This window comes from Elephas maximus, chromosome 4, assembly GCF_024166365.1.
Source record: "Elephas maximus indicus isolate mEleMax1 chromosome 4, mEleMax1 primary haplotype, whole genome shotgun sequence".
Lineage (NCBI taxonomy): Eukaryota > Metazoa > Chordata > Mammalia > Proboscidea > Elephantidae > Elephas > Elephas maximus.
This window is the reverse complement of record NC_064822.1, coordinates 88,690,269-88,711,039: the sequence shown is the minus strand read 5'-3', so window position 1 is coordinate 88,711,039 and position 20,771 is coordinate 88,690,269. Positions and strand designations below refer to the sequence as shown.

The 20,771-nt window shown below is 39.2% G+C and overlaps 1 protein-coding gene across 3 annotated transcripts in view; it reads left to right on the top strand.

The window, feature by feature from the left end:
• TMTC1 (transmembrane O-mannosyltransferase targeting cadherins 1) overlaps positions 1-20,771 on the top strand; it is a 335,228-nt gene that overhangs the window by 201,404 nt on the left and 113,053 nt on the right. For all 3 annotated transcript variants that reach the window (XM_049882736.1, XM_049882737.1, XM_049882735.1), the window contains exon 9: positions 11,619-11,740. In XM_049882736.1, coding sequence (XP_049738693.1) covers positions 11,619-11,740 — 122 coding nt within the window. The remainder of the gene's footprint in view (positions 1-11,618; positions 11,741-20,771) is intronic.

Genomic DNA, 20,771 nt, shown 5'->3' with positions numbered 1-20,771 from the left:
AATAGTCAAGATACCAAAAATACCAAACCAAACCAAACTCATTGCCATCGGGTTGATTCCGACTCATACTGACCCTATAGGACCGAGTACAGCTGCCCCATATGGTTTCCAAAGAGCGCCTGGTGGATTCGAACTGCTGACCATTTGATTAGGAGCCATAGCTCTTAACCACTACGCTATCAGGGTTTCTGAGTAGTCAAGACAGAAGGAGCAAATTTATTAACTTAGGCGTCTGGTTTATCCTCTGCCTGTTCCCCCCCAGTTCCTCAAAGCTAGATTCACTCATGACTTCTCTTGTAGGTTTGAATCCTTCTGGGTTCCTATCTGAATCATTATAGAGGGAAAACGTGGGCTAATTACCCCATCTTCCCACACTGGGTCACCTTTTTTACAGTTCTAGACCTAGGATTCTGTGGCCCATCATTACAGGTGTACACCCGCTTCGTTTTAGATGTAGTGAGCAAGATGCAAAGCCTAGGTCCCTAAGCAGCTGTCTTTATCTGTCTCTTTCCCCTTCACTATGGACAGACTCCAGACACAGGATTGAGCTTCTGCTTATCTGTTCTCTCCTTGGTTCTCGTGGCACCCTGTCTGGTCCACCATTGCCTCCCAGGTACAGAGCCTCCACTGAAATCAAGGCCTCATCCAAGGCTCCTTCTTTCTCCTAAGCCTCCCAGCACACATGAACACATACCTCTTAGAGTTGTTGTTGTCGTTGCCATCAAGTCAGCTCCAATTTATGGTGACCTTGTGTCTAACAGAACAAAACATTGCTCGGTCCTGTGCCATCTACATGATTATTGGTATGTTTGAGTCCATCGTTGGGGCTGTTTGATAATCCATCTCATTAAGGATTCCCCTTACCATTGTTGGCCCTCTACGTTAGCAAACATGATGTCCTTCTTCAGTGAATGGCCCGTCCTGATGACGCGTACAAAGTGAGCCTGGTCGATATTCTGTGATCTCATAGGGTTTTCGTTAGATGATTTTTGGAACTTTATCGCCAGGACTTTCTTCCTAGTCTATCTTAGTCTAAAAGCTCTGCTGAAACGTGTCCACCGTGAGTGACCCTGCTAATATTTGAATACCAGTGGCATAGCTTCTAGCATCACAGCAACATGCAAGCCACCACAGTAGGACAAACTGATGGGTGGTGGATCTCTTAGAGCAGCACCACTGTTTTGATTTTCCAGCTTTACCCACCTGAGTGAATACCTCAGCACCAACTGCCTTAAAAACTGGAGCTGCAAACACCGAGCCACTGCCAAGCCAGACCCCTCCCCACTTCCTCTTGATCTTAGCCCCCATTGTCCCTCCTACAAGCAGCCTCTTACTGCCTTGTAAGCCACTACTACTCCTGTTGTAGTTCCCCCAAATTGTAACCTCGTAACTGTGAGTGTTCATATGTATGTACAGTTTGGATCAGCTCTCAGAGGTGATTCTGTTTTCTACAGATACGGGAGAGAACAGCCAAGAGACTATTTCTTTAACAAAAGGCTTCAGGCCTTTCACCTTGTTATTGCCCTCTGCCTGGAATGCTTTGCACAGATACTTGCATGGTTTATGCCCTCAGTTAATGTAGGTCTCTGCTCAACTGTCTCCTTCTCTGAGAAGCCTTCCCTGATCGCCCTTTCTAAACTAGTGCTTACCATTCTCCATTGCCTTACCCTGCTTTCCTTCTTTTCAAAGCACTTATAACTGCCTGCTCATTAATTGTCTATTCTGTATATAACAATTATATGCATTTTGTTAATTATCATTTGATGCCCCACTAGAATGATTAGTTTGTTCACTTCTCTCTGGTGCCTAGGACAGTGTCTGACACATAGTAGGTGCTTAGTAAATATACAATGAGTGAATGAATGAACGTTATATATAAAAAAAAAAAAATTTTTTTTTTTTTATCGCACAGGATAATTAACACAAAACTCAAAACTGCCGAATTCATTTATAGTGTGGTTAATTATCACAAGGTTGATGCTTTAGTTCATTTATAGTATGATTACGCAAATTTAGTGTGCTGTAGCAAACGTTTTATGGCCTTAGTGAAAATGCCAGTTTACTATAACAAATATGTTATAAGATTAAATTGTCATCACAATGTTTCACTCCTGAAAGAGTCAGACAAAACTTTTTAGATAAACAGTTGAATATTAAAGACAGAAGCTTTGAGCAATAACAAGTTACAGAGTATGTGTGTATTTAAATTTTAGAATGCCTTTGTCTTAATGAGTTGTCCCCTTATTCATTGTGCCCCTGTGGACACTAGAATGTGTATGTTCTCTTGCTTTCCTTACTAAGGAAGGGCAATTTCATTACAGAATTTGAGTGCTTGTGTCAGAAATAATCATTAGCCTCCCCTCAAGCCTTCTCTTAAAGTATGACTTTGACTTAAAATTCAGTAACTAAAATCAGTTAAATAAATTGTACCTTTTTTTTTTTTCACCATGCTATGGCGATTGGACATGTACATGTCCATTATTCCAGAGGCTAGATGTCAGAATGAGTAGGGGGACCATCTCAAACCATTCACAAATTCATTCAAACAGAATAATTGATAAGGAACACATATTCTCTGCCACATACACTATTGCATCTCTGCAATAGGCTAGATTGTGGAATACCTGGATCTGCATTTATCTGGGAAAGTGAATCAATGGTGCCCTCTGTTAGAGGCCCTTGGGGTTGAGATTTTCTAGATTGCCTCATCAACATCTTACTGGGCAGCCTGCAATTGCTGGGTCTTATCTGTCAGAGTGTGTTTTTACTACAAAATAGGGAGGCAGTGAAGACTGAAATTTCTCCCCCCATTTCAGATTAGCTTTGAATTTCAAAGCCACCTGGACTATGGAAAGAAGACAGGCTTCTCTCTAATTAGATCAGCTGAGAAATTCTCTGAGCCTCAACTTTCTCATCTATAACATCGCAGTTAGTTATACCTGCCTTGTAATATTACTACCCATCACCAGTCTGTCAGCTTGTTGTACGTGGTGGCTTATGTGTTGCCCATGGTGGGCAGGTTTTATCAGAGCTTCTAGACTAAGACAGACTAGAAAGAAAGGCCTGGTGCTCTGCTTGCGAAAATTAGCCAATGAAACCTTATGGATCACAACAGAATATTGTCCAATGTAGTGCCAAAAGTTGAGCTCCCTAGGTTGGAAGGTACTACACAATACCTGCAGCAGTGAACTCAAACGTACCAACGATCGTGAAGATGGCACAGGACCAGACAACGTTTAGTCTGAGTACGTCAAGTGTCTGGCATTTAGTGTGTGCCTCCTCCTCTACCACTTGGCAGCTCACTAGGTGGCTTTTATTGTCCCCTGGACCTGTCTTACTCCCATAACACACACACAATTTAGGTTGAACAGGGCCTTAGAAGATATCTTGTCTAATCCCTCCCTTCTGTCTATCCATCCATCCTATCTTTTTTATATAGAGCTTTTTAGTTTCTTCTCCATTTTTGTTCAGAACCACAAACAAAGATGAAGCTAGTCCATAGTCTCTGATCTTCCCATGTTGCTAGAAAATCTTGTGGCAGTTTCACACTAATTAGGAAATGGTTCCTCTAGCAATGGTTTTTTGACTTGTTTAATTTTCTTAACTCTTTATTCATGCATGTTTAATTTAAGACGAATGGAATTTTTGCACTAAACTGGTATTTTCCAATCGTGCCCCTTCTACAAAAGTATCTTTTAAAGGATTTTTGCCTTTTTTTTCCCTCCACTTTGAACATTTAAAAACACACTTCAGCAAAATGCAGCTTCCATTTCTGAGCAAAGTTATGAATTAGATTATTCTCAATTAGGGCGAAGCAATCTGAGAGCTTCAAAATCAAACCTCATTTAACCCTGAAAAGCAATCATTCGCTTTTGTGAGATAAGAAGTTTTAATCTCTTGAGGTAGTGTATGCAAAGAGGTTAAGACTGGTTGATTAAAAACAAATCACACCAAAAAAAAAAAAAAAAAAAATCAATGCAGGAAAAAAAACAAAACAATTAAGTTTAGAACCGAAGACCAGAAATCTAAAATGTCAGTTTAAGAATCCTCTGATTTTAATCTGCCTTCAGCACTCTGTTCATTAGTGTATCTGGCGGTATAAAAAAAAGGTATCTGGCGGTGCCTCTTGGCACAGAGAGTTTGGCATGGGGAAAGCAGTGTTTAAATTGGCTGGGAGAAACCACAGTGTACAAGTCTACTTTTGTCTCTGAGGGGGTATAATTTCTTCATTCATTTTCCTTTTATAATTTTTTCTCTCCATGCATTTCTGAGTAAATTTTAGAGCTCATGAAAGCAAGGAAATGATATCACCAGCTTGAGCCAAGTAGAGTGTGGGTTGGCAGCTGTGCTGTTGAGATCCTGAACGTGAGCCATTTTCTGTCCCAGCTCAGCTTATCCTGTTGATTTCAGACTGGGGAAAAAAATAACAAGTTCCACCTTTCCATGTGTGCATGTGAGATGTGAACTGTGCTCATGTCATGGGAGGATTGTCCTCAAGCTTCTTGCAGTGTGGCATTGGGATCATTTGGGCCTAAATCAGGGCCCTAGTTGAGTTTATAATTACCAAGAAGTGTGGCAGCTGTAAATAAGGTGCTTAGAATCAGCTTTTAACTGACTTCACCATACCTTTGTGGGGGACACAAATCAACCCATAACATTGTGTTTCAGAGAGTTACAAAAAGTAAGGATTTACTTAGTGGGAGGACCCTGAGATGTTTATGAAAGTGCTTGAGAATCCCAGTAATAGATAGATAGATGGATAGATGGAATGATAGATGGATAGATGGAATGATAGATGGATTGGTAGATGGATTGATAGATAGAGTCTTAGGCTGGGTTCTCCAGAGAAGCTGAACCAGTAAAGTGTATAAATATATATACAGATTTATATCAAGGAAACAGCTCACACAATTGTAGAGGCTGGAAAGTCCCATGTCTGTGGATCTGGATAGAGGCTTCTCCTGATTCATGTAGCCACAGGGTCTAGCTAACCCAAGATTGTCAGGTCAGAGAGCAGGGCTCTTGTTCACATGCCGTGAAGATTGACGAATCCCAAGATTGGCAGGCAAGACCTCAAGGCTTCTCCTGATTCACGTAGCTGCAGGGGCTGGTGAACCCAAGATTGGCAGGTCGGAGAGTAGGGCTCTTTCTCACAGGCTGTAAAGATCAATGAATTCCAAGATCAGCAGGTAAGCTGCTAGCCCAAGTCCCAAGAACCAGAGGTCAGATGAAGAGGAGGCAGCTGTAGAATCCAGCACAGGCAAAAGCCAGAATGTCCAGGTATATTCAGATGTAGGCTACGCACCCAAGGAAACTCCATTTCAACTGATTGGCTACTCAGAGCAGACCCTATCATGGGGGTGATCACATATGAACACTGAGAATCATGGCCCAGCCAAGTTGACACACAATCTTAACCATCACAGATAGATACACACACATATATACATACATACATAATTATGTATGCATACATACACGCACACACACATATACCTCTGATGGTGCAATGGTCAGGCACCCAGCTTCTAAATGAAAAAAAAAAAATTTTTTTTTTTTAATGAAAGGTCACTATATCAAACTTAGCAGCAACTTTGTGAGAGAAAGACCTGGTGATTTGTACTTGTAAAGATCACAGCTTAGAAAACCCTACGGGGCAGTTCTACTAAGTCATGTGGGGTCGCTATGAGTCAAAATCAACTTGATAGTATACAACAGCAACAATGTGTGTGTGTGGTGCCATAGATCACTTTTGTGTGGCCTTTCTAGCCATGGTCTTGTAACTCCCACCCAAGTGATTGGGCAGGACTATTTGATAGGGTAATTGTGGCCCACAAAGGGGATGGGTCAGTTTTGCCATCCTGCTGGGCTTGAGGTGAGCCATCCCAGAGGCAGGAGAGAGAAAGGACCCACTACCACCAAAGAATAACAGCCAGGACGCAGCATGTCTTTTGGACCCGGATCCCTGTACTGAGAAGCCCCAGCATCCAGGAGACAGAGAGCAAGCTGTAACCCTGAAGATGGTGAGAAGTGGCAGCAGAGACCTGGCACCAGGTGATGGCATGATGGGCTTTGCCGCCTGCAGAAAGAGAAAGCTGAGCACCTTTGGATAGAGGCCTAGCCAGGGAGAAGCATGCCTGCGAACACAGCCGGAAAGAGGCCGTTGGAAGAGCCGTATCCTCGAGTGTTCCTGAGCCTGAATTGTAACCTGTTACTTTCCTAATAAATCTCATAATCGTGGGTATTACCTGTGTGTCCTGTGCGGCCATTGCAACGAATTACTGAATCCAACAGAGAAGTAGAGAGTGCTGTGTGAGGGATGGTTGATGTCAGAATTAGTAAAGATGGCAGAGAGAGGAGACATGTCTGACCTCCACCTTATAGGACTCAGCCTTGGGCTGTTGATCTTGATTTGCCTTTCCTTTTGTGAAGTTACAGGAGGTCAGACACTGCCCCCATGCAGTTCTTACTCTGTGTGTGTGTGTGTGTGTGTGTGTGTGTGTGTGTGTAGTAAAGTAAATGCAAAAGTAAAGATCAGTGAGTCAGGCTGTATATGTACATATATCTTTGCTCTTGCAACGTATATATTTTTCAATGCCTGTTATGTATGTGCCAAGTATCTAAATAAAATATTTGACTATAACATGATGACTCCCATCAAGGAATTCAGTGCCTAATGGAGGAAGTAGACGCATAAACAGATACTGCAAGGAAGATCTTAATATGTTGACAGTCAGCCATGCCAGTTGTCAGCTTGGCAAATGCCTTAATCCCCAGGCAGAAGGGAGGAACCTTTCTGTCATCAGCTTTCCCTAAGATTGATAAATTGCACGCAGACAGCTAGAGCCTGGTGCTGCCAAATAAATCAATAGGATTGAAATATAACTGAGCAATGTGTGGAATAATGAGAACACTCACGCCCTAAACACACGTACGTTTATCTGAAACCTGTATTGAGTGAGAAAAAATATAATAGTGATGATGATTATAATTACCATAATGAGGTCTATTCTCTGCCTCTCTGGAAGGAGAACAGCCTGTAGTGGGTGTTGTCTGCATTGTGTGGGGCACATGCACACTCATCCCACACTGCTGGCCACAGTGTACAGGTGTGTGTTTGTGTGTGTGTGTGTGTGTGTGTCCCTGTCTTTGACCTGTGCTTGGAAAGGTAAACTGATGTAAGAAGAGAAAGGGATAAACCAGAAGGTACCAGACTACACTTGGATTTCTTCTGAAGTAATTTACAGTTCTGAGAAAAGCCACTGTTCTTCCCTTAACTGTTTGGCCAGGTGCGTGACTGTACCACTGGTGGACAAGCAGTTCTCTGAGCACCTTGACAGCGGTGTTAAGAGATGATTTTTATCTCATTGCAGCCCAGGGGGATACTTTTCTGTGTCCTTTTAACTCAGAAAAGAAAAATCAAACCTAATACCTATCATAGGGAATCTGTCACACCATTTTTCCTACAGAGACATAGGTAACAATACCTTTTCCCTCGTAACTGATCATCAAGTTAAAGTTCAGAGATGTAATTAATTTGTCTGATGTCACCCAGTGAATCAGAGAGATGATATGTATTGTTAATGCCTATATTGTAAGGTTTTTTTTTGTTTTGTTTTTTAACTCATGTTTCTTCCCTGCCTAGTAGAAACGTTTCCATTGGCCTGTTTCCCTACAATTGAATGGACTGTGTATACTTTGGAAAATGCCACAGATTTCCTCTTTTTTCCCTTATTTATTTGAGTTGCATCTGAATGTATTATTTAGCCAATTTTATCACATCTGTGATCTGCATGATCTAAAATTGGGCTACCTCCCAGTCTTATTCTAGGAAATTCAGCCATGTCCATGACATATCTTTTCTTTACAACTTTCTGCTCAACAGATCAGCTTCACTTTAAGGAAACGTGTTCTCGAATATTTTAAATCTCTTTTGACTGAAAGGAGGGAGGGAAAGGGTTATTAAGAACAATTTAATTGAAGATAGAGAATTAGACGTGAATATTATTTTTCTCAAAATAAAATAGTAAAACTTCCTTGAGCTTGGACACTGTGCCAGTCTTCAAGTGAATATTTTAAAAACAAAGAAAACACCTCATAGAATCAGCCCTTCTGGTGGCCTCTAACCTTACAGCTCACGACTTCAGTAACATGGCCTTTCAGAGCTTGGAAATGTTTGTAATGACCCAGCCGTACTGAGCACTGAGCTGCCCTTGTCTTCTTTTACATATGAGGCACTTGAAGGCAGCAGGGCTAATAAGCCTGCCCATGGTCACTAATAGGTTCTAACAGCAGAGTGAGGACTTGAGTTTGGGACCCTTGACTCCTGATCAGGGCTTTTCTTTCTTGTGTGTGGGACCTTGCCTGTAGGTGAAGGTGAACTCCACAGCAGGGCGCACAAGACCTCATGATCTGTCTCCTGCCCGCTTGTCTATCTGTACCCTGTCTTGTACATTCCGTACCTTCTGTCTGGAATGACTCTCACTGTGACCCCCTCTACCCTATACACTCTACTTCTGTCTTGTAAGCATTTTTTTTCAAATCTAGATTGTCACCTTCACCCTGAAGCCCTGTGTACCACCCCCCGAACACCTTCTCCCACATAGTGTTTTCTCTTGCCTGGTACATTTATTAATTTATTCTACTACACTCCAGTCTGAGTATGAGTTATACACGAGTGAACACAACTGAGAAGCTCCCTGCCCCGGTGGAGCTTACAGTCTAGTGGGGAAGACAGATGTTGAACATAGTTTACACGTAGATAAGATTATCATTTTAACTGGGAGATTACCCTGAAGGAATAAACACTATGCTGCTTTTGTCGAGCCTGGAGAATTTGGTGGAGGAACCCAATGGACCCATGGTGTTGTGATTTTTAAATTGGCACATCCGTCTTCTGGGGAGACACCCCTATCTTCAAGTCCCCAGCAGCAGTGAGTGCTCAGGGATCCTGCCCTCTCAGGCACTCCTGAACTTGACCCTGGAGTAGGAAGCAGGGGGGTCAGCCTCTGCTGTCACCTGACACCCACCTCAAAATGAAGGTTCTTTCCATCAGAGTGGAGCCCTGGTGGAGCAGTGGTTAGGAGCTTGGCTGCTAACCAAAAGGTCGGCAGTTTGAATCCACCAACTGCTCCTTGGAAGCCCTGTGGGACAGTTATACCCTGTCCTCCAGGGTTGCTATAAGTCAGAATCAACTCGAAGGCAATGGGTTTGGTTTTTCCATCTGAGTAGCAGTTTAAGCAGTTGAGGTTCTGTTGAGAAAAGTATGTAAAAGTCTATCATAGTAAGGAATGTGGCCTTTGGTCAGACAGGACTGTAGGCTCTTGGGGGTGTGTAGTTGATGCCCGTTTCAGATCCCTGATGGAGAGCTATTCTTTAATGGCCTCGATAAGGGGCAAAGAGACAGCTCACTGGATATAATACTATCAAGATATGGATAGTGGCTTGGTCTGAGTTCTTTTTACACCTGCAGCCAGCTTTATATAGGTTTAATAAATAGGGCGTATTAAATTCTTTTAGTTTAAATTTCTTTAGTTCCTTGGGAAGACATATGAATACTTTGTAAGAAGTATTTCAACTTTTGAGAAGAATCAAAAGAACTGTTCAACTCTCTCAAAAATAAAAGTGCATCTCTAGAAGAGAACATCAACCTGCTACTCAACAATAGGTTCAGAGTTAATGTGTAACACTCAACAGGGCACTTATGCTCTCTGGGATTTATTTTCCATTTTAGCAAGAAATACTTGTTCTTGATGTCACAGGATTCTTACAAGGTACTTATTAATTTTTTTTTTTTTACTTAAGTATTTTAAGTTCTTGAGCTGAAAGATACTTTTTAACTCAAAGTATAATCTAAATTGCAAAGGTAGCATGTAGCTTTTAAGTAAAATGAACTTGTTCCTTTTTTGGCTTTATTCAATTTTAGTGGGTCACAGAAATAACATTATTGTATCCATTTGCCTTGAAGGCTTGTTATGCAAGCTGTTTCTTTTTCATCTGTTAATGCAAAGTGTATGGTTTCTTTAGGTAAAAAATGAAGTTATTACTTACAGAACCATTAGTTATTTCAGGGAAGCAGTCTGAAGCACATCTGTTCATGCAGAATTGCTCTCAGAAACTTTATTACTCCGTTATGTTGTATCATAGTGACGCTACAGGACAGAGTGGAACTGGTCCATAAGGTTGTCAAGGAGTGGCTGTTGGATTTGAACTGCCCACCTTTTGGTTAGCAGCCAAGCTCTTAACCATCGACTCAATGGCAGTGGGTTTTGGTTTTTATTATATTGTAGCCCGTAAAACAAAGATTTTAATAAAACATAGGTGAAAAGATCCTAAGATGTTTAAAATCCTTTGCTGTGTATTTTTAAAGTATTTGTAGTTTGTATTAGGTAGTCTTATTTTTGAAATTATTTTATTTTTTTACGGCTATTAATAATAATAAAAAAATTATTTTAAATGTTCGTAGGAGACATTAAAAAATTATAATATGGAAAGCTCTATTTGATTTTCTTGTTAAATTTATTTTAAAAATAAAACCATTTTATACATTAAGATCTGTTCTAAATAAGCCTCTCTTCAAATGCATCTATACTGTATAAAAAAAAAAAAAATACTGACATGGAAATACAAACTCCTTCTTTACAGTGTCCATTACATGTTATTAGTGATAAACACACAGTTTTTCTATTGTGTGATAGAAAAATCTTTTTCGATTAAGATACAGTATCATAGAATAGTGCTTCATCAATTTAATGAATTATTATAATGGTTTTTAATTCCAGATATTTTCATGGGATACATAGTTTCTTCCTTGCTGGCTTTATTTGAGAGGGACCAAGAAGCTCTGGCTTAAATTCTCCCTCATTGGTGCCCAGAACTTTACCATTAGCATTTAATTCCCTTTATACAAAGGTTTGCTTCTCCTGGTTGCCTTTTTTTAAAAAAATGCAGTCCAGCCTGGTAGTGTAGTGGTTAAGAGTTTCACTGCTAGCCAAAAGATTGGCAGATTAAATCCACCAGCCCCTCCTTGGAACACCTAGGAGACAGTTCTACCCTGTCCTGTAGGGTCACTATGAGTCGGAATCAACTCAACGGCAGTGGGTTTGTTTTGTTTTGATTCCCTGTGGAACAGTTCTACTGTGCACACAGGTGGTCACCTTGAGTCAGAATCAACTCAGTAGCAACTAGCAACAGCATTTCTCAGAGGACAATAATTAAATTGTCCTTGAAGCCTTAGTGTGAGTGATTGAATCCACTTGATTGCTCCCTGGAAACTAGGTGCTTGGGGGTACAGGGATTCTGAAAGGGGCCAGAGCCAAGAAGCAGGGATACTGCAGGGTTGGCCTAGAACAAAGTGTGACGGTCTTAATTATATTGTGCAAATATCAGATGTTTCTGGGTGGCACATGTGTATCAGAGGTACATATGAATGTTCTGACATGCCAGGGGTTTTAGCCTGGGGCTTTCTCTATTAACTTCAGCATACTGATCAAAAGGTTTACATTGGTCTAATTTATTCATTCCTTCCATGAAAACTTGGAAATGAGAGAGATGGTGAAATGCTGCCTGAGCTACAATGAAACAGAAATTAATTTGTCCTTCACTATTATGTGTTTCAGAGACTGGAGCACAAGGAAGTTTTAGTGGGCTTGTTGTTCCTGGTTTTCCCGTTCATTCCAGCCAGCAATCTCTTCTTCAGGGTGGGTTTTGTGGTGGCCGAGAGAGTCCTTTACATGCCTAGGTAATTATTGCACATGATTTTCTCCTTAACGAGACCCGCCCTGTGTCACCAACATTTATAGTTTCAGAGAAACAATCCTTGTGTATGTGACAATTAGATCCTTGTGGAGCTAAGGTTTTCATTACCTCAGTTTTAAAAACAACCACACACAAGGTTGGGTGAGATCAAGTTTACAATGGTTTAACTCTAGTTGAAAGCTTTACAGTTCAGTGTGAAACGTTGACTTTAGTATAGTCAGGATTTTAGCAGCAGTTGTTTACGCAGTGTCTTTGTGCAAACATCTACTTTTTATTAAACGTAATTACAGTAATTTTCTAGAAATATTTGTTGACTTGCATAAAATTATTAATTATGTTAAGTAGCATGATTATGATTAATCTCTTCCTGTCTTCTGCCTGCCTTCATGCATTGCTTCCTTCCTTTCTGCCTTTCCTTTGTCTTATCTTTAATTTGAAAATGGGAACAATCTCCAAAACACTTATCCTTGAGAAAAAAATGGTTGAAAAATTATGAAGAGCATTCAGATTTGTGCGATGACGTAATGCCACTTAGCTCTGAATATTTGAATGTGCTGAAGCTTGTTCGTTCTCGTCTTATCCAAATGTCATTGTCATTCCAAGGGCATGTTTCTCTTCAGATGCCTTGAAATGGCCTTGAATCAGAAGACAGTCTTGATTCTGTCGTGTATGAGTTATGTGACCTTGAGAAAGACACAAAGGTTCTTGGCACCTAGGTTTTCTTATTTTTAAAAATAAGGAATTTAATGAACAGTCCCTAAAGTACATAGTTTTATGAATATAAAAAAAAAATTTTTTTAATATATATGTATATATATGAATGAGCTTTTCTAAAGGCAGTATCACAAACCAAAATATCATAAAGAAATCATTTTTAATTCATGATAAAGGTAGAAATTTTTTTTAATAATGTAGTTAGAAATGATTTTCATAATACTTGATTCTCTCCAAACCCCAGGTACTTAACACCTTTCTTGAAACTTTTCAGTGTCTTGTTTTAATTTGATTAAGGGAAAAAAAGCAAAATCCATTGCCATTGAGTCAATTCTAATTCATAACAACCCTGTAGGACAGAGTAGAGCTGCCCCATAGAGTTTCCAAGGTGCACCTGGTGAATTCGAACTGCTGACCTTTTGGTTAGAAGCTGTAGCACTTAACCTCTACACTGTAGGGTTGCTGTGAGTCAGAATTGACTCAATGTAACTTTTTTTTTTTTTTTTTAGATTAAGGGAAAAACTAAAAAAACCAAACCCACTGGTGTTGAGTCAGTTCCAACTCATAGCAACCCTATAAGACAGTAGAACTGCCCCATAGAGATTCCAAGGGGCACCTGGCGGATTCAAACTGCCGACCTCTTGGTTAGCAGCCGTAGCACTTAACCACTACACCCCCAGGGTTTCCATATTAAGGGAAGGGCAACCCTTAATTTGCTTTATGTGTCCTTAGTACAATTTGGGAAACAAGCTATTGCTTGAAAAATACTATTCGATAAGGACAAAAATACAACACTAATTCTTTATAGTGTATATTGTCTTAAGATAGCAGTCTTATGAGGCCTTGCTAGTAACAAAGAATATGTCTATGTTATAAAAAATTTTTTTTTTTTTTTTAGGCAAAATGGGGCATTAGTCTCTGTTCTAGATCTGTTTTTACTTTAGATCAGGTCCAAGTATCTTGAGTTAGATTTTCTCTGTAGTATTGTCAATGCTAAGTGGAATCTATATTCTTCATTCAACATATATTCATAGAGCATCTTTGCTAGACATGGTACACTAGAATCTGAGACTACAAAAACAAATTAGCCTCAGTGTCTGCTCTTCAATTTTGTTAGCTGCTGACAAACAAAATGGCATCTTTCACTCTACTTACACATTTATCACACGCTCACGTTGTTTAAAGGAACCCTGATGGCACAGTGGTTAAACACTCAGCTGCTAATCGAAAGGTCAGCAGTTTGAACCCACCAGCCTGTCAGTGGTAGAAAGATGTTCTAGTCTGCTTCTGTAAAGATTTACAGCCATGAAAACCCTATAATGCAGTCTTTCTCTGTCCTGTAGGGTCATTATGAGTTGGAATCAGCTCGATGGCAATGGGTTTTGGTTTTTTAATATATTTTAAGATCCCTGGAAGGGACAGAGCAAAATGGCAAAGTGAGCGGACATTCCTGTTTACTACCTTCAGCAACTAATCCCTGAACAATGAATAAAACCAAGCACAGACTGAGATTTCAGAACTCTGGATGGCAGTGGAGGTGTTGGAGAGTCAGGGTGAATCCAAAATCGGGGGAGAGGAGGGCTAGGGACAACACAGAAACTGGGAGAACCTATCTGCTAACATTGTGAGCTCTCACTCATAATGGCCATTTTAGGGCGAGGTTAAGCAACACTCCATAAATGGAACACAGAAAGAGGGAGCAAATCTAAGGATACTATAGTCCGATTTTTCAAGGTGGTGCAAATTGGCCACGATAGTTCACACGCCGCACAGTTGAGAAGGGGTGACAGAAGACCATGGCGCTGTGAGAGAGTGCTATTGAATCACACTGAGACCAGAGATGGATGGGCAGTAGGACCAGGAGGAACTGCAAGGGCAGCAGCATGAAGGGAATACTTCAGACTGATGGGCACCACAAAGAGAAACGGCTGGCTCTCTGCCCATGGTGGGACACCATGGGAGAGCCTGTGCATGGGCACCCATGAAAGAAAGACATAGACAGCCGCTCTCCTTTGCCACAGGAGAGTCAAACCCCACTGCTTATGTGAGTGTCTATGACCAGCTAAACCTTCTCCTTCCCTCCCGTGCATGTGTATGGAATTCCAGAGATCAAGCATTCAGGATTCCTAAGTTAGCACTGAAGGCAACCTAAGGATAAGAGTGCTCTCTAGTTATTCTCAGCAGAAGATACCAAGCCCACCACCACTGGATTAATTCTTATTGGTAGAGACCCAGTGAGGGGGAGTGGAGCTGCCCCATGGAGTTCCTAGGGCTATCAGTCTTTGTGGAGGCAGGCTGCCACATCTTTATCACGCAGAGCAGCTGGTGGGAGCAGGCCCTGACCTTTCGGTTGACAGCCAAGCACTTAGCCACTACACCACCGGGCCAACAAATCAGAACATTTTTCCACAATAACCAGTGTACAAAATTTCAATAAAAAAGAAAAGATAGCAAAATAGTACAGGCTCAACAACAACAAAAAATAGTAAAACACACAAAATAACATGAGAAAAAGGATCAATCAAAAGCAAAACATGAAGAAGAGGAAATTTCTCCTATGGAGGCCAAACGAATGCAAAGAATTGGTAATTTTCAGATTGTGGTGCTAAGTATGTCTAAAGAAAGCAAAAAGCACACAGAAAACAAACTAGCAGAGATCAGGAAACAAATGGAGGAACAAAAGGAGAGGCTGAACAAGAAAATTGAAAACATCAAGAAAAGAGAGAGAGAGAACTAGTGGAACTGAAGAACAAAGTAACTGAATTAGAAAAAGTAAGAGAAACGCTTAACAGCAGTCAGACAGAAGATAGAAGAAATGAACTAGAAGACAAAATAACTGAAATTACCAAGTCTCAAGAGAAACAAGAGAAAAGAACAAAGAAAAACAAAAACACCCAAAAGCAAATATGGAATTCCATTAAGAAATCTGACATTAGGATTATTGGAATCCCGAAGCACCGTGACAATAATGAAGATGTAGAAACAATTTTCCGAGAGATAATCAGAGAAAATTTCCCAGACCTGAACAGAGAACTAAGCCTGCAAATACAAGAAACTACATGAACCCCAATCAGAAGAGACACAAAAAGATCAGTTCCACACCATGTCCTAATTCTTGAAAACCAAAGACAAGGGGAGGATTCTGAAAGCAGCAATAAACACGATATAACATACCAAGGGTCTTTCATAAAAATTGATGTGGATTTCTCCCCAGAAACTCTAGAGGCCAGAAGACAATGGAGGGACATATATAAAATACTGAATGAAAACAATTGCCAACCAATAATTCTTTACCCAGCAAAGTTGTCATTCAAAAATGGGGGGAAATTAAGACATTCCTAAACAAACAGAAGCTCTGGGAATTTGCTGCTACCAGACCAGCTTTGCAAGTATTACTCAAGGCAGTAATCCAAAGGGAAAGATAAGAGAATTAAATAAATACTCATATCTGTACACAGGGGAAAAAAAAAAAAAAAGATCTCCAAAAAATGCAATAACACAGGAAATCATAAGGACCACGTATATATTTTCAGTGTATAAACTTAGTAATTAAATCCCGCAAACAATACAACATGAAGTTTGTAAGAAATAAGCACAAAGTAAACTTATAGAACATAGGTTGTGTATTGATGTTAATGGAGACATACCAGCAGAAATGGGGAAGGAGGAAAATATCAGGAATAAGTTGTATGTTAACTGTGATTCATATGTTAAGCATTGTTGAAATTGTAAGTTGTGTAATATAGTATTTGTGGTAACCACTAAGAAATCACCAAGAAAAAAATTTCAGAAGAAAGAAAAAGAAAGCAAAAAGGCTCATCACAAGAAAGCAGCCAAATACAAAGAAAAATCAGAATTAGAAAAATGAAGATGATATAAAACACTCAACAACAACAAAAAAACCCAAAATGAGTGAAGTAGACACTTCGTTTTTAGTAATCACCTTAAATGTAAATTATCTAAACATCCCATGCAAAAAGCAGAGAGTGGCAGGATGGATTGAAAACAATTATCCTTTGGCTTTCTACAAGAAACAAACCTTAGACATAAAGACCCAAAAAGACTAAAAATAAAATGATGGAGTAGAAGATTCCATGCAAATAGTAAACAAAAAAGAACAGGGGTGGTCATACTGATATCAGATGAAATAGACTTTAAATCAAAATCTATTGTAAGAGATAAAAATGACATCACATAATAGTAAAAGGGTAGATCCAGTAAGAAGACTAACATTATAAATATATTTGCACTAACAGCAAGGCACCAAAATACATTAAACAAATACTGATAATATGAAAGGAAAAATAGACAACACCACAATGATATGAGGAGACTTCAGCACACTACTTTCAGTTCTAGGTTGAACATCTGAAGAGACGATCACTGAGAACATTGAGAATTTAAATAAAACCATAAGCCAGTTGGACCTAATGGACATATACAGAACCCTCCACCTGCATCAGTCTCAACAAGATACATTCTTCTTCAATGCATGTGGATAATTTTCAAGAATAGACCATGTGCTAGGACACAAAACAAGTCTCAACAAATTTCAAAAAACTGAAATCATACAAAGCATCCTCTGACCATGATGGTATGAAGCTAGAAATAAAAAACTGGAAAAATAGAGAAAAAATAAATAAATACATAGAAACTAAATAGTACACTATTAAAAAAACTATTGGGTCATAAAAGAAATGAAAGTGAAATTAAAAAATTCCTAGAATCAAACAAATATGAAAACACAACATATCAAAACCTTTGGGACACAGTAAAAGCAGTACACAGAGGGAAGTTCATAACATTAAGTGCCTACATTAAGGAAGAAAGATCCAAAATCATTAACTTAAACCAACAACTTGAACAAACAGAAAAGGAAGAGCAAAAGAAGCCAAAAGCTGCCAGAAAAAAAAATAGAAACAGTCAACAAAACCAGAAGTTGGTTCTTTGAACGGATCAATAAAAGAGACAAACCACTCACTAGACTGACCAAAAAAAAGAAGAGGCAAATAACCAAATTAAGAAATGAAATTGGTGACGTTACAACCAATCCAGCAGAGATAAAGATTTTAACTGATTACTACAAAAAGTTGTACTCCATCTAACAAATTTGAAAACCTAAATGAAATGGGCAAATTCCTAGTAACGTGCTACCTATCCAAACTAAGACAAACAGAGGTAGAAAGTTTAAAAAGACCCATTACAGAAGAAGAGGGTGAAGATGTCATTTAAAAAATTGCCAACAAAAAGCACAGGACCAGATGGCTACACTGGAGAATTCTACCACACATCCGGAGAAGAGTTGACACCAATCCTACTTAATTTCTTCAAAAATACAGAAGAGGAAGGAACACTACCAAACTATTTCTGTGGAGCCAGGATAACCCTGATGCCTAAACCAGGCAAAGAAAAAAAAAAAAAATTACCAATATCGCTTATGAACATAGATGCAAAAATTTTCAACCAAATTCTAGCCAACAGACTTCAGCAACATATCAAAAACAATCATACATCATGGTCAAGGGTGATTCATACCAGGGTTACAAGGGTGATTCAACATTAGAAAATTATTCAGTGTAATCCACCACATAAATAAAACAAAGTAAAAGAACCACATGATTGTATCAATCAATGTAGAAAAGGCATTTGATAAAATTCAATACCTTTCCTGATAAAAACTCAGCAAAATAGGAAAAGAAGGGACATTTCTCAGCATAACTAAGGGCATATATACAAAACCAACAGCCAACATTATACTTAGTGGAGAAAGACTGAGAGCCTTTGCTCTGAGAATAGGAATGAGATAAGGATGCCCATTATTGCCATTCTTATATACCATAGTACTAGAAGTCCTGGCCAGAACAGTAAGACAAGAAAGAGAAACAAAAGGTATACAAATTTGGAAAGGAGAAGTAAAACTCCTGTATATTGAAGACCCTAAATATTTCACAAGAAAACTGCTGGAACTAATGGTAGAATTTAGCAGTGTTGCAGAGTACAAGATCAACACACAAAACTCAGCTGGGTTACTCTACATTAACCAAGGGTAGTCCAAAAAAGAAATCGGTAAAACAATATCATCTACAAAAAAAAAAAAAAAGCCCCCAAATCAGTAAAATACTTAGGAATTAACCAAACTAGGGACATAAAAGACTTATACAATGAAGATTATAAAATACTACTACAAGAGACTGAAAAAGAGACCTACAAAAAAATGGAAGGATATCCTGTGTTCAAGAATTGGAAGACTTAATATAGTGAAAATGTTAATTCTACCTAAAGTGATCTGTAGACGCAATTTCAATTTAAATCCCAAGAGCATTCTTTGCTAAAACAGAAAACTTAATGGTTAACTTCATATGGAAAGAAAAGAAGTCCCGAGTAGCTAAAGCAATATTGAAGAAAAATAGCACAGCAGGAGGCCTCACACTCCCCGACATGAAAACATACTATATAGCCACTGTAATCAAAACAGTCTGGTATTAATTCAACAATAGACACATAGACCAGTGGAGTGGAATTGAGAACTCAGAATTAAACCCAGCCATTTTTTTTTATCTATGGATAACTGATTTTTTTTTTTTTTTGACAAGGAGTCAAAGCCCATTCAGTGGGGCAGAAACAATCTCTTTAATAAATGGTACTGGCAAAACTGGATATCCATCTGCAGAAAAATGAAACAGGACCCATACCTCACGCCATACACAAAAACTAACTCAAAGCGGATCAAAGATCTAAATGTTAAACCTAAAACCATAAAATTCCTGTGAGAAAACTATGGGACCTAATCTTTATAAAAATAGGATAACAAACATAACAAATGCGTGAATAGAAGACAGAATAGATAGATGGGTCCTCATAAAAATTGAAAACTTAAGGTCATCAAAAGACTTTATTAAAAGAGAAACTGTACAACCTACAGGCTGGGAAAAAGTCTTCAGAAATGACATTCTATAAGGGTCTAATCTCTGAAATCTATAGAAAATTGCAACAACTCAACAACAAAAAGACAAACAACCCAATCACAAAATGGGCAAAGGACACTAACAGAACCTTCACCAAAGAGGACATCCAAGGATCCAACAAACGTGTGAAAAAAATGTTCATGATGATTAGCCACTAGAGTGATACAAATCGAAACTACAGTGAGATACCATCTTACCCTGGCTAAAATGTCACTGATTTAAAACAAACAAACAAACAAAAAGATAACAAATGTTGGTAAGAATGTGGGAAGACTGAAACCTTTATCCACTGTTGGTGGGGCTGCAAAATGGTACAACCACTGTGGAAAATGGTATAGTGCTTTCTCAAAAAAAAACAGAAATAGAACTACCCTGTGATCCAGCAAGGGAGCCCTGGTAACACAGTGGTTAAAAGCTTGACTACTAACCAAGAGGTTGGCAGTTTGAATCCACCAGCTGCTCCTTGGAAACCCTATGGGACACTTCTACTCTGTCCTATAGGGTTGCTTTAAGTCATAATCAACTTGATGGCAATGGGTTTTTTTTCTTGCTTTGTTTTTGTTTTTTATGATCCAGCAATCCCAGTCCTAGGTATATATTATAGAGACCTAAAAACAATGACACAAACAGACATATGCACACCTATGTTTATTCACAGTAGCGGATAAATGGAAACAACTGAAGTGCCATCAGTGGATGAATGGATAAGCAAATTGTGGTACATACGTACAATGAAATATTATGCAACCATAAAGAACAATGATGAGTCCACAAAACATGTCATAAGGTGGATGAACCTGGAGGGCATAATGCTAAGTGAAACCAGTCAAAGATATAAGAACAAATTTTGTATGAGCCCTCTTTTATAAGAAGACAAGCATAGAGAGACCAATGTTCTTTGGTGACTACCAGAGAAAGGAAAGAGGGGAGGAAGCATATAGTACGTTTTAGATCATAGAGACTTGTTTGATCTATCTACCTACCTACCTACCCATCTACCGACCTACCTGTCTTTCTCTATTTTTGGTGATGGGAAAGTGGCACCAAATGTGGATGTAGTGAGCACAGCACAACCAAAGTAAAAACAAGCATTTGAGCACATATGGAAAGGTATAGGCGTATTGGTATACAGATAAGTACAGGTGTGTACATAGGTGAGAACAGATAAAAGTATATGTTGTTGTGTGCCACTGAGCTGATTCGGACTCATAGTGACCTTATAGGACAAAGTAGAACTGCCCCATAGGTATTCCAAGGAGTGGCTGGTGGATTTGAACTGCTGACCTTTTGGTTAGCATCCTGAGTTCTTAGCCACCGTACCACTAGGGTAGAATG